Genomic DNA, 16,718 nt, shown 5'->3' with positions numbered 1-16,718 from the left:
CGATTGAGTCACTAAAAATTGATGATATTACAAAAATTGGAATTTGTAAACTTTAAGTTTACCTCTGCTAAGAAAGTAATCATTTTCACCTATTAAAGTATGCGCTGTATTTATAATAATCATGTGGTTTGTAACATTTTTTATTATTTATATTACGCTCCATATTTTGTTTAAAAATGCGCGCAGCTTTTTCGGCAAGCATTAAAACTGCAGCATTAATATTACCGCTCGGCAATGATGGCAGTACAGATGCATCGACCACATACAGATTTGTCACACCGTAAACTCTATAAGGAATAAGTTTTGTCAAATTGATACTACAAAACATATTGATTAAAGAAGGAAAAGGTAATGAATTACCGAAACTTCTGATCAACAACATCGCCCATGCGGCACGTCCCGGCGGGATGATAACAAGTTAATGTTAAATGTTGTATGTAACATTCCCAATACTTATTGCTACCAAAATTTTCGTTTTCGCAACCAGGAAAATGTTTTTCATAAATAGATGCGCCAACGGATTTCATGGTGTTCGTTTGAACGAGTTTCTTCACAAATTGCAATCCTGTAAAATTGAGTATCATACGTTGCGATCGTGTTTCATAAAGTGTACATATTTTATTAAAATTGAGTCACTCATAGTACCATCGGTAAGACGTGCAATGTCGTCTTTATTTGTTAAGTATTTCGGATTAATTAACGGTGGATCCAAAGGATTCGTACTATTTAATTGTACTTCTCCCATACTTTTCGGATGTAACAAAACGGGTGCAATTGTTACAGTATTCTTGTAAACAAGGGGAGCAAAGTAATCATTATAAATCTATAAAGATCATATAAGAAATTAATATTAAGATATATAAATAAATAGCTTGTAAAATATATTCCTTGGAATTTACCTTATCTGAAATTCCCAAGGCCTTTCTCAAAACAATACCACTATCCTTTGATAATCCAAGTGGCATCACCATTATCTGTAAATCTGGTGCACTTGTTATATTTTTTTCAAAGGAACTATGAAACGTTCCTAGGACTTCAACACCTGCAGATGTCCAAGGACCTAAGGAACATAAAAAGAAACATCGAAGTAAACGTACAATTACAACTGTATAATGGTAATTATCTTTCCCAATTAAGAAGTGTACCTTCTCCATAAAAAAAATATTTTATAGCCGATGTGAGACTAAAGGTATCAGCCATATTTAAACCTATAGTTTCATTGATCGTAACTAAATCAATTCCTGTAAGCACATGGTCCACTAAATGCTGACCAACTGGTAAATCTTTAACAATATTTATCTAAAAAGTGAACGCATTAGTGAATCATAAATACAATATAGCTATATACTACATGTACACTCATTCAAAGCTTACCTTCAAGTCTTCTAAATGTTTTTTCGGCCCAACTCCGGACAACATTAATATTTTAGGAGTACCAATAGCTCCAGCACTGAGAATAACACCTCGTTTTGCAATAGCTTTAAATACTTTTTTTTGAGTCATAAATTGCACTCCCACCGCTTTTTTTGATTCCATCAATACCTGTAATTAGATGCTAGTTGCATCATTATAATTCATTAAACAATAGTATCAATACATTTTTCTTTCAACATACTTTCTCGACATGAGCATGAGCAATAACGGTCATTCTCTTCTGGAAATTTTTCTGCAATAATTTATCGGTACTCCACCGTTTACCATTTTGCATAGACAACTGTGGTTTCATGAAACCTGAATTAATAACATTATCAGACGGTAATACTTGTCTTTACAACATTTTGTTGATAATAGTAAAATTACCAATGTTTAAGTCCTCGTTGATGTTACCGATGGGTTGGTGCAATTCTTCTAATCCTTTCATGATTATATCGGATAGATTAGTACTCCATTTCAAGATATTTGTACTCATTGGACCACCATTCTGTGTGGTGGGTTCTACACACAATTTTCTATTTAAATAATAATAAAAGCTAACAATGAATAATACATTTTTATACTTATTATAATAACCATTAAAATCTGGAAACCAGTCACTATAATCCAGAGGATGTCCGCGTACATACAGCATGTAGTTTAGTCGACTAGTTCCACCAAGAAGTTTACCCATTGGCCATTTGCTTTGCTGAAAAATAAATTCATCATTACACATTGAAATAATCATTGTATACTAGATATATATTCACCAAATGCAATACATTATTGACTAAACCCTTGCAAGCATTCTGTTGCGGTACGGTAGTGTACTGCCAATCGTATGGACTATTCTGAATCAAAGGAGCCAAAAGTGGAATATCAAGAAAAGGTGGTGGAACTCCACCAGCCTCGAGCAGCAAGATCTTGTATCCATATTCTGTTAATCTTGCAGACAAAGTTGCTCCTGCAGTGCCTGCGCCAACTAGAAAAATATTGTTTAAATTTTTCGAATGATTTTTATATTTTTTGCAAGTCTATATTTTCTATATAAGATTGGTACATTGATTAAATTGATAACAATATGTAACTTACCGATGATGTAATCGTACACCTGCAAATCATCGATAGTGTTAAAAAATTTATAAGAAAATATATCAAGAAAATATATAAACCGAAGATAACTGGAAAATGCAATAGTTGCAATACTAGTTATTACAAATACAACCAGGTGATGCAATAAGAGCATTTTAACATCATGCTAAACATTGAGGTTATAGTACGAATTTCTTATCATAAAATCCTTCGTGCCACACCGATTCTTTATCATAAAATCCTGCATGCTTCTAAAAACTTATACTAAATATATATACGTTGATTGTGAAAAAATCATTACAATAATGTATGCGCAGAAGAAAGGAAAGTTTGTTTGTAAAAGAATATAAAATGTTTTATTTAAAATGAGATTTTGTACATTGTGTTCAAGGTATAGATTCGGTTGCAACAGCAATCGGCCACGTCACAGGACCTTTCAATACTATGTCATCCAATAAAGTCTTAATTTTTATGAATCTTCGTTTAAACTCTAGACCGCAGCCTTTAGATAATCTGAAATCAACTAGTATCTTTCCATCCATTTCAACGATATTCGCTTTAAAAACGAGAGGCATTTTTCTTCTATCTGTGCTCGATATAGTAATCTGTAAACAAAATAATTTAATTAACAATTTATAGTACGCGATCATATTACAACTACTAGTTGAAATATTTATTTCGAAACTTACTGTACGACAATCGTTGATACGACAGGTATAATTTTCACTGTTCATGCAGTTTATTAATCGTTTTACCGTTGTCTCCAATGCCGTTTTAACGAAGAATCTAGTCATTCTCCGCACTAAGCGTTGGTAGGTATTTTGCTGCAAATGCATGGATAAATTATAGTCATTGTATCCGTTACTATATCGATCCTTTTACATAAAAAAAACTGCAAGAAAGTTGCACTACCTGGCTGGCTTGTGTAAGTTGCTTATTTTGTACTTGAGTGCAAACTAATAAGTCTTCTATATGAGCGGGTTGCGAAAATGAGAATCCTGGCTGTTCTTCTAAATTAATTTCTACAACATTATTTTGTACCCTAATCAATTCTGGTTGGGACAAGCAGAATCTTGTCGAGTTCTCATCTTCTAACATTTGCCTTGAATCCGTTTCGTCGGGTCGGATGTATCCCTCTATAATATCAGTTAAGAGAAAAAGAATACGATTTTAAAATCATTCACATTGTAGAAAGTCAAATGATGTAATAAAGATAGTACTTGTTTAACACTAGAGAATGTAATTTTTTGATATTTCTATTGGATGCACACGCCAGTGCTCTTTGCTTTGGTAATCTAGCTTTATGATCCTTAATTAAAATCATAGAGCTGTATTACCAAAGTAAAGGCAAAAGCTTTGATAATCTTGAAAAGTTACAATTTGAATTTCTATGTTTGATAATACGAATTAAGAATGAATAGATCGAATACTTGCAAGTATACGAAAAAACCTGGGTGTTCTTAGTATCCACTCAGTTAGGCACCAAGTTGCTTTGAGTAATTAAGTGTACACTCAGAGATACTTAGTACCTGACCAAGTAAATACTTATTTCATCGTATCCATGGATGTGCCGTAAAAACTGTTACATATATACAAGGCAAATAATGTGTTACTACTCAGAACAGATACATACCTTTTGGGAACATTTTGATGAACCATCTGTGTTGTTTAATATCTCTTAGGGTATATCTGGACGACGGCGAGTGCATAAGAATATTTTTAATCAGAGACAAGGAAGAAGTATCCAACTTTTTCCATGGTGTGAGAGACATGTATTTCCCATCTCTCCATGCCATGTATTCTGGACACTCTGCCAAGGACTGATCCCAAGGCAGTTCTACAGTTCAGATATGGACCAGTTAAAAACTGAGAAATGTAAGTTACTCATTAGCGATGTAAACCATCAGACTAAAAATGACAGTGATCTGCGCGTTGTGCTTAAAGCTGTCATTAATTCATTCCTTTTTTGACTATACCTCAATTTACTCATTTACTCGAACTCGACATTGAAGCCGGAAGGAATTACGGATGAAATATTACTATAAATTAACGATAAGCTGCTACTGTACACATATACATCTTAATTCAGATTACCTCCAGTCAATAAAGCAACAAGAATTATACCACACGACCACACATCCGCAGGTTCTGCGAGGTAGGGTTGTAATAATACTTCTGGAGCAACATATGGCAGTGTTCCGCATCTTTTTTCCAAGCACCGCTCTTTCCCTTGTAGCCGATATATGGTTGCCATGCCAAAATCAGAGATTTTTAAATTGTTATTTTCATCTAGTAGTAAGTTTTCTGGTTTCAAATCTCTGTGTGCAACTCCTTTAGTATGTAGGTATTCAACTGCTGAAATTAACTGCCTAAAGTACTTCTGTGCCTCCCATGCTGGCATACCGATGTCAGGTTCTGTTTCAACGAAGAGAGTAATGTTAATACCTCCATTTTTTAAACTATCATCGAAAAGCAATACTATTACCAATTCTATCAAAAAGTTCTCCACCAGAAGCATATTCTAGGAAAATATATTCCATGTTTGGCTCACTACGCTTCCCAAAATATTGTATAATGTTGGGATTAGATAACATTCGGTGAATAGCAGTCTCTTTGCGAACAGTTAGCCTAGCATCCGAGTGCTTCTCTAAATCTATCATTTTCATGGCAACTGCCTCACCGGTAGATCTGTTTAAGAGTAACTTTACCCTGAAAGGATCGAATCGAATGATTTAGTAAAAGTAACGAAAAGTAACAAAGTAACTGTTAAAGTCTGAGACAGCCTTTTATAAATGTCTAAAATATAAAAATATTTCGAGCACAGTGAAAAACGACGATGAAACAAACGTGAAATAATTTCATCGATAAATCCGTATTCGATAAACTTTAAAATTATAAATTATTTATCAGAACGAAAACGGAGTAATCATTAATCGTTTTAAAGCGATACAAAGTGGAAGAATTCTGTAAACGTACTCGCCGTATGCACCTTCCCCTAAAGTGTGTCCAAATATCCAACCGTCCACGAATTCCGTCATCCTGTCTCAGCATACCTTTCCGCGATGGTGGCAAGGATCTTTGTTCCCTAATCAGTGCTCCCTCGACTGCCGGTTACTTAAAACGGTAACTTCGACTGCGAGAAACATGATCATTAAAAAGAAAGAAAATCAAAAAAAAATCGGCGAGACAATTAATAACAATTTCGTTTCTCGTAGATGCTTACGTTAAATCTTTTTTTCATAATAACGATCGGGCTTTCGGGGCACGTGGTTTTAATAGCACCGATAAAACATCGTGCTTCCTCCGATGAAACGAACTCTTTCAGTTTCGTTTCGAACAGAAATTTTCTCGACAACTTTGTCCGTATGGTGTTCCGTTTGACAACGTGTTCGCGAGTAAAATAGTTACAGATTAAAATATTCTTTTCTCAACAGACGTAACATTACTGTTAGAAGAGAAAGTATGAGATCATACAAGAGGTATTTATCTCTATAGACACACGACGTACTGCGCACACTCTCTTACCGTCCTAGGTAGGAAATTGTTACGCTCTTATTGGTCAGACGCGAGCGTTCAAAGAACTTTGAAATCCCTACTTCTTCGATACGATTTCGATAATTTCAGGATTATATATTTATTACTTTAAAATCGATTCGACAGCAAGTACCGCCATTTATATTAATTGTAGATCTTTAATTAATAAAACCGTGTGCCATGCTTCTTTGAGTATTTCTTCGACGTTTCTGCGCAGTTGGTGACTTTGTCTAGTAATTTACTTATAGAAACAACATTCGGAGGCAATTGGTTTTTATTTTCAACATGCCTAACAAGCAAACAATTAGAAAAATCCGTTTATTCAGTATTACATTCGCTTTTAAAGCGTACACAGATGTTACAAGAATGATATTGTAGTGAATATATTACAAAAGACCCTGTCGTTTCAAGTCCTCGTACGTTTTACGATTAACTACGTTTCCAAGAGAATCTTCGAACTCTTCCTCCTGTTCTGGTTGCCAACGTTCGGCTTGTTTCTGAGCTTTCAGTTTTTCCCATAGAGCCAGGGCGTCTTCTATTTGTGTTACGTTAGCGAAATGAGCGGTATTTGGAATTCCTAGGCAGCGCATTCCGTGCGCGTGTCTCCATTCTGCGAAATGTCTTTGGAAAGCTTTTGGTCCTTTGTACGTGAAGTTTCCACAGATTTCACAGTTGTAGCTGATATTTAAACCATGCAATTTGTACAACCAATATGGTATAGGTTTGCCATCCCATCCAAGAGGAAGATTTTTTGGATTATATGGAACTTCGTTGTCATCTTCTTCCTCTGACTCGCTGGCGCTGGCTTCCGCATCAGAATCTCCTCTCTCGCCTTCTGTTCTAGCTTGTTTCCTTTGTACATTCTCTTTCGTGGCTACTCGTTGAGTAGACACCAATTCCGCAAGTCTGTACACTTGTCCTTCCAAGCATCCTATCTCCTTTTGCTTCTCGGAATTCCTTCCCTTTCCGTTTTTCCTGTTTCTATTGCTTTTGGCTAGTAAGTTCGGATCCAAGGAAGCTTCCCCTTTTGTACTAAAGAGTCTCTGAGCTCTCTCCTCAAGAGTACCGCCACATTTTAAACCCAAAGCCATCAGAGCCGATTTCAACCGATCCAAACCAAGAGACGCAAGCTCCTCCCACGAAGAGAAAGCAGACAGTTCCAAGTGAGCTCCAACATGAGTCAGAGCACTGCCAGTTTCTTTCGGCCATCCTGGGAATGTACTGTTCTCCCATTGCGTCTCAAATTCCCTGTTTGCCTCCTGAAGCTCTGCGGTTAAGTCGAGCAAGGGTCTAACTCTACTTAAATAGTCTGTTATATATTCTAATAATGATTCGATGTATCTCTGATATTCAGCATTTTTTCTTTCTCTCGGTATATCAAATAAATGATCAAAAGTTGATAAATATGTAATATAGTCTACTTTCTCTATTCCTTTGAGATTAATATACTTTTCGTAACACTCGTGAAGATCAAGGTACTTTCCGTAACCTTCCTCATCGGTAAATTCAACCAGATTTGAAAGCTCTTCTGTGGGATTTTCTCTCATTTTGGCTAGTTCCTCGAATTCCACGGACATTGGAATACTTATTTCGTTCGGATGTCGTCGATAAAACTCTTTGATCGATTTCAAACGGGAATAAAACTCCGAAAATTCGTTTGGACCCGAAAGCGCTTGTACCTGAAAGAAAGTGATTTATTTTGAAGAACAATTTAGTAATGAAAATGAAAGCTAAAGATTATATACCTCCTCTTTTCTTTGCCCATCTTTATCTTCGTACAAATCTTGCAAATGCAAAGTGCTATCCATGTATTGATCGAGCAACATTTTCAACCGATGCTCCGAGTTTATGCTTTCTCTGTGTCCTGCTTTCTTATAAAGCATTTCTTTGACCATTGCGTCCATCAACCTCTCCCTTTCCTCGTGGTAGCGTCGTTGTTGCTCTAATATCGTTTCCATCTTCTAAATCCGAATGAGCACACCAACTGCGTTATCAAGCTATTTAATTGTCATTTGAACAGAGGTTATAATTTACTTAACCATCGACACTAGAAAGAGGAAATGAGAGTACACATGCCCAGGGTTTTGGTGCCTCCAGTATAGTATTGCACCTAGCGGCCTATGTGAACCCTAACAGGTTCAAAATTATAGTTAGAAAATTTCATCATCTAAATTTTAATCATCTTCAAAACCTATTCCATTCGAATTTCACTCGACAGACTCACTTGGATCGTCAGTTCGGTCGAAATCAATTTGATTGTGAGGAGAATTTGTTTTTTATCCTTTACCCCACATACAGTCATTCTATTACACTTCTGAGCGTTGCGGGTTGCATCGTATTCAGGGGACACTTTAGTTCCCATTAGTAACCACTAGATGGTCGCTGAAACATTCGTTGCATTTTATTCTCACTCCAGTCATTCCTAATTTGTGCATCTCTATGCCTCGTGTGCGTATATGTATATTTAAATTTACATTTCGTCCGTCGCGGTGTAAAGTCAAGAAAAAGTTTGATAGTACTTGAGAGAAAGCACTTTTCAAGAAAGGATTAAATCCAATTACGACTGCAAGGACATCCGTGTGTAGAATTTATCCGTTCTATACAGTGCAATAAATATACTCATACATAGTTTTTCGAAGAAATTTATTACGAAACATTCTTTAACATGGTACGATAATGTTAAAACTGATCAAATAACCTATCCATTTGAATTCGATGTAATTTAAAATTCTTTCCTTCTTCTAGACGAATATGATGGAAGAAATTCAAATGCATTTCAAAACCGAGTTAGACAAATACAAACAAGTTCAAAGAGGTAGTTCATTCTCTTTTTACATATATGAATCGCATTCTTTGTAATAAATTATAAAATTATAATTAACGAACTGCCTGTGTTACATGTAGATTCTGTTTTTACCAGATTACCAGAAAACATTGAGGCAAAGGCAGCAGCTAGAGGGTCAATTACATGAAAATATTATGGTCAAGAAAGAGTTAGATCTTCTAAAAACAGAGGATGATGTTTTCAAGCTGATAGGACCGGTTCTTATGAAACAGGATTTGGAAGAAGCCAAACAGAATGTTTCCAAGCGCATGGAATATATTTCTTCTGAACTGTAAGACGATAGAAATCGTGATATGCATAAAAGGTCCGACAATATAGTAAAGATTCTTTCACTTAAAATTTAGGAACCGAGTGGAGGAGCTGATAGTAACTTTAGATAAGAAACAAGATACTCACCGGGAAGCCTTAAAGAAATACGAGCATGTGTTCCAGACTCATATGAATCAATCGTAATCAACCAAAGGCATAACATTCTGCAAGAGCTGTTAAAAAATTACAGTGTTGTCACTGGTTATGTCGCTATTTTGTAATGAGAAAAGACATGTAATTACAAATAGCCCTACCCCCATTTTTCAATTGGATAAAAAATCGAGGCAAACCGCTTTATTGCAAGATAAATTATTCTAAAAGAATTATAATTTCATACACTTATTTATGTACTTGTATGTCTTTTGCATTTAAAATGTAAGAAATAAATTGATAGTCATAACATCAAAACTATCATTCTCTTTATTAAACCTTACCACCGATCTAATTTAATTTAATGGGATCAGGTGGAATGCATCGCAATTGCACGTGCGTAGATAAAATCACAATTGACGTATATATGATAATTACCTAACCTATGAATATAATCATATGTATATGTGAGGTGAGCATAAACGTAAAAATACTAATCCTAGGTAGATAAAGTAAATGTATTTTTTATGATGAAACAAAGATGTATCGACGATTTTTAGGTGCATGGTTCGTTAAAGAGAGCTGTCAATTTATTGGTTATATTAAATATGGCGGCACGTATGCCATCTTTGAGGTACGCCTAAACGAGGATCATTATATTTTGAATCTAAAAATGCAATACAATTCGTAGTAATACAAATATTTTTTAATATTTTAGTAAAAAGAGCGACAATGTTACTGACATTAAAACCAGATCATAAGAAACATGTCCTGCTTCTTACAGATCATCCACCTCAAGGTACTTGCAGTTGCCATTATTTACCGCTGATATTGTTTGCATACGAACGATTCGAATGAATTTATTTGTTTTTACAGTTTTACAGGACTTTTGTAAATTGGCCTTGGATTATTTACAGAAAGGACCAAACATTAAATTGTATAATGCAGCTGCCCGTTAGTAAGATTGAAAATAAATTCTCTTGATGTTTTTGCAAACTTCTTTCAACTCGTCTCGTATTACTGTTTCAGAGAAATTGGAAGTTGAAGTGAATGTGATTAAACATTCAGTGGAAGGACTTGTTAATTTATTATTAGAAAGTTGTAGATACAAAGTAATGCAACATTCAATATCATTGTATATATTACATTATTTTAAGATAATAATCTTGATTATATTACTTTACAGTTGAGCACCGAGGATTTTAGAGATTCTGTAATTGCTTTGGGATTTTCAGAGGATCAAGAAGCAATTCTAAGCAAATTGTATAATGTTAAAAGAGATGAAATATTAGGTGTACTCACCAGTATTGGATTTAAATTGCCCGAATATCATGATATGGAATGGAGATTTGAAGTTCAGGTTTGTCATTATTTATTATTTATTATTTAAATGAATATTTGAACAGTTAATGGAGTACATATTCCTTTGCAGCTTGCGTCAAGGTCATTATTAAAACAAGTTGCACCCCTCATTACATTGGATTTATCCATTAAGAATCCAGACAAAGAGGAGAGTATTGAGCATGTGTTGCTTCAAACAGACCCCAACAATTTGCTACATATTACTCAAGTGTTAGAAGAGGCTCTTCAAGAAGGACGTAGTCAACACATCCGAAGACTTTCAAGAGTAATCAAATGATGTTGATCGTGTAATTATATTTCAAGAAATAAATTATACAAAATGCTCTATCAAAAAATTTGAAACCATTTGAAACTTTGCACTATACTAACACATCATGTGTGCATTTCTCACTTAAATTAATTATATAAATTTAATCCTCAAAGACATATGCAATGATTCATGCTGATCAGATTACTTTAAATTATAGCTGACAGTACTTTTTATGCATCGGTTCGTACTACTACTTGCACAAGTGATATAAATGCATTTAATAGAACTGCGCATGGTTTCATTTGAATATTTTATTGGATGACATTATTGGATCTAATCTTATAGAACAGGTATAAGAAATGCATGGAGCTCGAGTAGCTGCAGTTGTGCGCGACCAGTTCAATTGTGCGTAAGGAATGCACTCTACAAAGTTGTCGATGTGTAAATTTAAACAATATTCTTTGTGATCTTTTTTCACAAAACCTCGTTATAACATTGGTAAACAAGTATGTGCTTCGGTGTTGACAATATCTAATTGTATTTTTCGAATACACGCATTTACAAAGTTATGCATGTTTATTTTGAAGATATGGAGATAATTGCTTTAACGGATATTCACAACATGTCCACCCCCTTAACAATCGAAGCATTATCTCCACCGAATTTTACGTTAACGACTACTCTCGGACCACAGTTTGCAAGGCAGATAATGCGGTTTAATAATCAAACGGTCGTCAGTAAAGTACCCGAAGAAATGATTCATTTAATCGACACATATTGGTAATCATTAGAATTTCATCGAAAATACCGGAACATCTTATTTTCATCTTATTTTATGTTTAACATAGGTACCGATTTCCTCCGTTACACCCGCTATGGCATAAACTTTTAGGCGTAGTTATGATCATATTGGGGATCATTGGCTGGTGTGGTAATGGTGTAGTAGTTTACGTATTTTTATTGACACCGTCCATGAGAACACCGAGTAATTTACTTGTAGTCAATTTAGCTTTTTCCGATTTCATAATGATGGGTTTTATGTGTCCTCCAATGGTGGTGTGTTGCTTCTATGAAACATGGGTTTTGGGTAAGAATAGACGGTGCGAAACAATTTCATAACGGACGTTTTAGATATTAAAACGGTGTTCCTCTATCCAGGAACCTTAATGTGCGATATTTATGCACTGGTTGGTTCACTATGCGGATGTGCTTCTATTTGGACAATGACAGCCATTGCTCAGGATAGATATAATGTTATAGTGAAGGTATATAAACAAGATACCGACAGTTAAAAATAAAGACAGGTTCTAAAAAATTGATTATTTTCAGGGGATGTCTGGAACGCCTCTGACTATAAAAAGAGTGATAGTCGAGATACTATGTATATGGACATTTGGTCTAGTATGGGCAATTTTACCTATGGTGGGATGGAATAGGTAACTCGTGAATCAGAAAATTATAATATCTTCGAGTTCGCTTAACAAAGAAAATTTGTCAATTATTAGATACGTCCCAGAGGGAAATATGACTGCCTGCGGAACGGATTATCTCACGTTAGATTGGTCCTCGAAGTCGTACATACTAGTTTACTCGGTGTTTGTCTACTATACACCGCTGTTCACTATCATATACAGCTACTATTTTATCGTATCGGTAAATAGTTGGTAATTATGTCGATTGAGCACGTTTCATCGCAGCTTTTATTCAAAGACTGCGTTTGCTTAAAACAGACTGTCGCGGCACACGAGAAAGGAATGAGAGAGCAAGCGAAGAAGATGAATGTTGCATCCCTGAGGTCCGGAGAACAATCGAACACTAGCGCCGAAGCAAAATTGGCTAAGGTACTAGCATTTCTACACCTTCCATTTATTTAATTAAAAAATTTGTACACAAAATTTCTTGCAGGTAGCGTTGACAACGATCTCGTTATGGTTTATGGCATGGACACCCTATCTAGTAATTAACTATATCGGAATATTCAATCGGACATTGATTACTCCTCTGTTCACTATATGGGGATCTCTGTTCGCGAAAGCCAACGCGATATACAATCCAATCGTTTACGGAATCAGGTACGCGTGCACTGTATAAACACCAGGCATGGGCAGTAAACGCCCATGTACTAAAGAGACAATTTACTGTGCAGCCACCCAAAGTACAGAGCTGCGTTGAAGGAGAAACTGCCGTTCTTGATATGCGGCTCGACCGAGGAAAATGCTGCTGCTGCCGCTGGAGGGGACAAATCTTCGGAAGCTGGAAAATCTTAAAAGAATCGGGGAACGTGTTTTCGTGTACAAAGACGCGCGTTTATAATCGCGGCGACAAACGACAAACGACAATGAAGAATAGATTGGTCGTTGCTTGCATAATTTATTTGCATTTGTATTTATAAAATTAAGGTACAGATACGACGCTCTCATCGCATCTCACGCGAGTGTGATACGTGCTTACTAAACTAGTAAACATAGAGCAGGCGCCTGCTATACCAAAGTGACCATGTATATTGCTGCGGAATAAACTGTACAAAATTGAAATCGCCGCCCATGTTTCGACGCTACGCGATTCGCATTGTGGTGCAAATGGGAATCGTCGGTACTGCCTGTCGATCATGGGAGGATTAAAAGATTGTTTTATTTATTACCGCATGCTGGAACAATTCCGTATACTGGGTACTCGCGTCGCGAAGATTGATACGTTTGTCCCGGCGTTGATGGTGTTGTCCCTCTTTTTCCTCCTTCGATCCCGCGTTCTCGCATTCTTGTGTTCCCACGTTCTCGCGAGCTCTCAAGTCGAAGCGTGTCCCCCGTAATTTGTACAAAAATATTTCTTAACACGACGACTGATGGTAATATTTACAATTTCGTGTCTGTAATGAAACTTAGCGTCATCTTGAATTTCCTAGCGGTTCGTTAATCTTGGACCGGATCGTGATCTTTCGTTGCGCGGCTCGAGTTCGAATTAAAACACGCGTATCTCACGAGATATTTTGCGCAGGGACGTGACGGTTTTATGCGTTTGCTTTTTCGCTGTCGGCGACGGTGGTGGTGCCGGAGACGGTGGAAGTCGCGTCCGCTGGTGCTGGATCAGCGGCGCATGCCAACGATGGGAACCTCTGGAAGAGCGCGGCTCGGTATTTCGGATGGCTGAAATGGTAGAACAAATCAGTCGAAAAAATCAGAGACATTTATTTCAGCGCAATCGTTCAACGATAGCTACCTGATTCCGTAGACGATCGGGTTATAGACTGCGTTAGCCTTGGCGAACAAGGAGCCCCAGATGGTGAACAGCGGGCTTATCTTGACGAGGTTGAAGATGCCGGAGAAGTTGATCACTAGGTACGGTGTCCAGGCCATGAACCACAAGGAAATCGTCATCAGAGCGACCTGAAATCAATCGTGTGTTTCCGTATACATATTGTATACTATATACCGCATACTGTATACTGTATACGCTAGTTCATACATGGCGAATATTAATACCTTCGCCAGTTTGCATTCGGCGCTGGTGTTCTGATTATCCGATGATCGCAGAGAGGCCACGTTCATCTTTTTCGCTTGTTCACGCATATTTTTCTCGTGAGCGGAGACCGCTTGGATGATAAACCAGTAGCTGTAGATGATGAGGAACAGCGGGGCGAAGTAGACCCATATGCCGTATAGAACGAGGTAGGAAACGGACAAGATGTCCCTGCTGAAGTAATCGGTACCGCAAGCGGTCATGTTACCTTCGGGAACGTATCTGAGGAGAGAAGAACGTTTAGGTGTTTAAGAGGGTGTGTTCGATTTCGGGGATCGAACGGGAGGAATTACCGGTTCCAGCCGAACATGGGCGCGATAGTCCAACCCAAGGAGAACAACCATATACCCAGTATACGGAGGAGTGCTCCGTTAATGGTCAGTGGTTTGCCGGCTAAACCTTTGACGATTACGTTGTATCTGTCGAATGCGATCATCGTCATTGTCCATATGGAGCCACATCCGAACAAGGAGCCCAACATCGCGTAAATTTGACAAAACAGAGGTCCGAGTACCCACGTCTCGTAATAGCAATTGATTACCTAACGGCACAGAGGAATTGCATCACGTTAGTTTCGCGTTAATTACATCCGTTACAGTTTCCGCGTCCGCGTCCGCGTCTGGATGGACTGGCTCGGTTGTTTACCATAGGCGGAGACATGGTGAACATCATGCAGAAGTCGCTGATGGCCAAGTTGATGACGAACAGGTTGCTCGGCGTGCGAAGACTCTTCGTCGACAGGAAAATGTAGACGACCATGCCATTCCCGCTTACGGAGATAAAACCAAGCAACCCGATTACCAAGCCGAGAATCCCGTGCCACATCGGGTTCAGCGGCGGGTACTGATACCAGTGGGCGTCGATTAGGTGCATCATGTCTGGTGGCACCTTGTCCACTACCGTCTGATTACCGAACCTGGAACCACCGCCCTGGCCTCCCCATGAGTAGGCATCAAAGCTGGGTCCCGAAACGATAGACATTCTAAAATCTGAAATAAAACCAAAGGAAACTGGCAAATTATCACCGGTCGCGGCTGGACTGGTGTCCATTCAGGCACCCGAGGGAGTTATCGCCCCATAAACCCTATTTCGAGCATTTTAACTTCTTCTTCTTCCCGCTCCTCGAGTACCCTTGCTTTCCTTTGGATCTATCGCGCAAATCGCAAAATTGAACGTAACAGAGGGACGTGCCTCCGTAAGATCCGAGGAAGAAACTGAACGGACGTAAGAGCGATCGTCGTTGCAGCGGCTCACCTTTTAGCTACTTGGAGAAAAACGTGCAAAAACGAACTAATCCAAGTACACGTCTCGGGTTGTTTTCGCCTGGACCACGCGAACGTTGGAGTTGAACAGTAGGATATGTTGTTGTTAGGTCCACTGTTGGATGCGGCTCGTGTCAGCGCCGTTCGACTTCCGCTTAAATATGCACCGGTGTGTTGGCCCGACCCTGTCATATGTACCCTTGCGACTCGTTTCCTATATGTTGTCGTGATCTAAGTCGACAAACAGTCTTAAGACGATCTTTATTAAGTTAACGAGGATTTAAGAATACCTTGGCGTATCCTCAGTCCCGCACACAGAAACCTTACAAGGTTAAAATAAGAATCGAACACGACAAAGATCACCCCTATCCTTTGATACTCCGACATCTTTACATGTCGCTTTACACTCGACTGTCCGTAACCATCTTTGATTATCTTTGTCTTCGCTCGTTTATTCGGTTGAACGTATTCCGCTCTGCGAAACGTAGTCGTTTTTAGTCTTTCCCATTTATATTAATTACCATTATTCGAGTCCGAACAAGTTAATGAGTAAACAGAGCAGCAATATATATTCGCGATTTCGGCGTCTTTGTAGCTTCTATTCGGGTTTAAACTTTAATATGGTTTCATTCCGTAAGGAGCTTATTATAATAGAGCATGTTTTCCTCATTCAGTTCTCTTGAATCTTCCGATAGCCGCTTCCTATGATTTTTTAATATGCAACAACAGCGTTGGGCAAAAGTTATTTCAAACAACAAATAAAAAGATAATAATATCGATTAATTCCTAAGTCATTTTGCATCATTTTAGTTGTCACTTTAATCATCAATTAATTAGTAACTCATCTAGAAAGGAATAACTTTACAGGTGGGAGAAAATTTAAGATGTGATTCTCCAAGACAACATAAGGCGAAAATGAAGAATAAAAAATTGCGATTTCGGCTTCAATTTTCAGTTATTATCAATTAAAAATCCGCCTAACATGCAGCAACCCGGCCAACAGAGGTGTACGTTGCTTACGTCATAAAGGTGCGCGACAGTCACG

General features: G+C 37.6%; 7 protein-coding genes and 1 long non-coding RNA gene across 15 annotated transcripts; 4 read left to right on the top strand and 4 right to left on the bottom strand.

Annotated features, from left to right (window-relative positions):
- Window positions 1-9: 9 nt before the first annotated feature.
- On the bottom strand, window positions 10-2,735 carry LOC143358430 (glucose dehydrogenase [FAD, quinone]). Of its 2 annotated transcripts, none has more exons than XM_076795588.1 (11): window positions 2,506-2,735; window positions 2,184-2,395; window positions 2,011-2,122; window positions 1,801-1,935; window positions 1,616-1,731; window positions 1,375-1,542; window positions 1,146-1,299; window positions 900-1,060; window positions 646-823; window positions 361-565; window positions 10-287 (listed from the first exon to the last, which is right to left on the bottom strand). In XM_076795588.1, the coding sequence occupies exons 1-11, from the start codon at window positions 2,657-2,659 to the stop codon at window positions 86-88; spliced, it is 1,797 nt and encodes a 598-aa protein (XP_076651703.1). In that variant the 5' UTR covers window positions 2,660-2,735; the 3' UTR covers window positions 10-85. The 2 variants fall into 2 exon arrangements, with proteins under 2 accessions (XP_076651703.1, XP_076651704.1); XM_076795589.1 differs by having other exon boundaries at window positions 2,196-2,395.
- Window positions 2,736-2,834: 99 nt separating this feature from the next.
- Window positions 2,835-6,012, bottom strand: Grp (serine/threonine-protein kinase grp). Its single transcript, XM_076795592.1, has 8 exons — window positions 5,729-6,012; window positions 5,482-5,638; window positions 4,991-5,214; window positions 4,600-4,920; window positions 4,139-4,342; window positions 3,418-3,641; window positions 3,195-3,329; window positions 2,835-3,110 (listed from the first exon to the last, which is right to left on the bottom strand). The coding sequence occupies exons 2-8, from the start codon at window positions 5,541-5,543 to the stop codon at window positions 2,892-2,894; spliced, it is 1,389 nt and encodes a 462-aa protein (XP_076651707.1). The 5' UTR covers window positions 5,544-5,638; window positions 5,729-6,012; the 3' UTR covers window positions 2,835-2,891.
- Window positions 6,013-6,340: 328 nt separating this feature from the next.
- Window positions 6,341-8,102, bottom strand: Noi (splicing factor 3a subunit 3 noi). Its single transcript, XM_076794485.1, has 2 exons — window positions 7,785-8,102; window positions 6,341-7,718 (listed from the first exon to the last, which is right to left on the bottom strand). Exons 1-2 carry the CDS (start codon window positions 7,995-7,997, stop codon window positions 6,426-6,428), a joined length of 1,506 nt encoding a protein of 501 aa, XP_076650600.1. The 5' UTR covers window positions 7,998-8,102; the 3' UTR covers window positions 6,341-6,425.
- Window positions 8,103-8,461: 359 nt separating this feature from the next.
- Pfdn6 (prefoldin 6) lies at window positions 8,462-9,516 on the top strand. Its single transcript, XM_076794456.1, has 4 exons — window positions 8,462-8,707; window positions 8,785-8,854; window positions 8,960-9,155; window positions 9,229-9,516. The coding sequence occupies exons 1-4, from the start codon at window positions 8,705-8,707 to the stop codon at window positions 9,335-9,337; spliced, it is 378 nt and encodes a 125-aa protein (XP_076650571.1). The 5' UTR covers window positions 8,462-8,704; the 3' UTR covers window positions 9,338-9,516.
- A 146-nt stretch (window positions 9,517-9,662) lies between these two features.
- Window positions 9,663-9,974, top strand: LOC143357827 (uncharacterized). Its single transcript, XR_013082886.1, has 2 exons — window positions 9,663-9,786; window positions 9,844-9,974. It is a non-coding gene; the product is annotated as an uncharacterized LOC143357827 (long non-coding RNA).
- Window positions 9,888-11,353, top strand: LOC143357825 (COMM domain-containing protein 2-like). 4 transcript variants are annotated; one of them, XM_076794454.1, is made up of 6 exons: window positions 9,888-10,082; window positions 10,160-10,237; window positions 10,313-10,395; window positions 10,470-10,643; window positions 10,716-10,932; window positions 11,241-11,353. In XM_076794454.1, exons 1-5 carry the CDS (start codon window positions 10,016-10,018, stop codon window positions 10,920-10,922), a joined length of 609 nt encoding a protein of 202 aa, XP_076650569.1. In that variant the 5' UTR covers window positions 9,888-10,015; the 3' UTR covers window positions 10,923-10,932; window positions 11,241-11,353. The 4 variants fall into 4 exon arrangements, with proteins under 4 accessions (XP_076650569.1, XP_076650568.1, XP_076650566.1 ...); XM_076794453.1 differs by lacking the exon at window positions 11,241-11,353 and adding an exon at window positions 11,113-11,237; XM_076794451.1 differs by lacking the exon at window positions 11,241-11,353 and having other exon boundaries at window positions 10,716-10,980.
- Lop2 (long wavelength sensitive opsin 2) lies at window positions 11,274-13,177 on the top strand. 4 transcript variants are annotated; one of them, XM_076794447.1, is made up of 9 exons: window positions 11,274-11,393; window positions 11,483-11,675; window positions 11,744-11,982; window positions 12,054-12,160; window positions 12,225-12,331; window positions 12,401-12,548; window positions 12,626-12,736; window positions 12,801-12,967; window positions 13,042-13,177. In XM_076794447.1, the coding sequence occupies exons 2-9, from the start codon at window positions 11,485-11,487 to the stop codon at window positions 13,160-13,162; spliced, it is 1,191 nt and encodes a 396-aa protein (XP_076650562.1). In that variant the 5' UTR covers window positions 11,274-11,393; window positions 11,483-11,484; the 3' UTR covers window positions 13,163-13,177. The 4 variants fall into 4 exon arrangements, with proteins under 4 accessions (XP_076650562.1, XP_076650561.1, XP_076650563.1 ...); XM_076794446.1 differs by having other exon boundaries at window positions 11,284-11,401; XM_076794448.1 differs by lacking the exon at window positions 11,274-11,393 and having other exon boundaries at window positions 11,464-11,675; window positions 11,744-11,832; window positions 11,905-11,982.
- Window positions 13,178-13,249: 72 nt separating this feature from the next.
- Window positions 13,250-15,864, bottom strand: Lop1 (long wavelength sensitive opsin 1). Its single transcript, XM_076794449.1, has 6 exons — window positions 15,666-15,864; window positions 15,057-15,400; window positions 14,705-14,952; window positions 14,375-14,633; window positions 14,112-14,278; window positions 13,250-14,038 (listed from the first exon to the last, which is right to left on the bottom strand). The coding sequence occupies exons 2-6, from the start codon at window positions 15,390-15,392 to the stop codon at window positions 13,903-13,905; spliced, it is 1,146 nt and encodes a 381-aa protein (XP_076650564.1). The 5' UTR covers window positions 15,393-15,400; window positions 15,666-15,864; the 3' UTR covers window positions 13,250-13,902.
- Between the last annotated feature and the right edge of the window lie 854 nt (window positions 15,865-16,718).

The sequence above is a fragment of the Halictus rubicundus genome, chromosome 10, assembly GCF_050948215.1.
Source record: "Halictus rubicundus isolate RS-2024b chromosome 10, iyHalRubi1_principal, whole genome shotgun sequence".
Lineage (NCBI taxonomy): Eukaryota > Metazoa > Arthropoda > Insecta > Hymenoptera > Halictidae > Halictus > Halictus rubicundus.
Note: the sequence above shows the minus strand (reverse complement) of the source record. Positions and strands in the feature narration are given on the sequence as shown.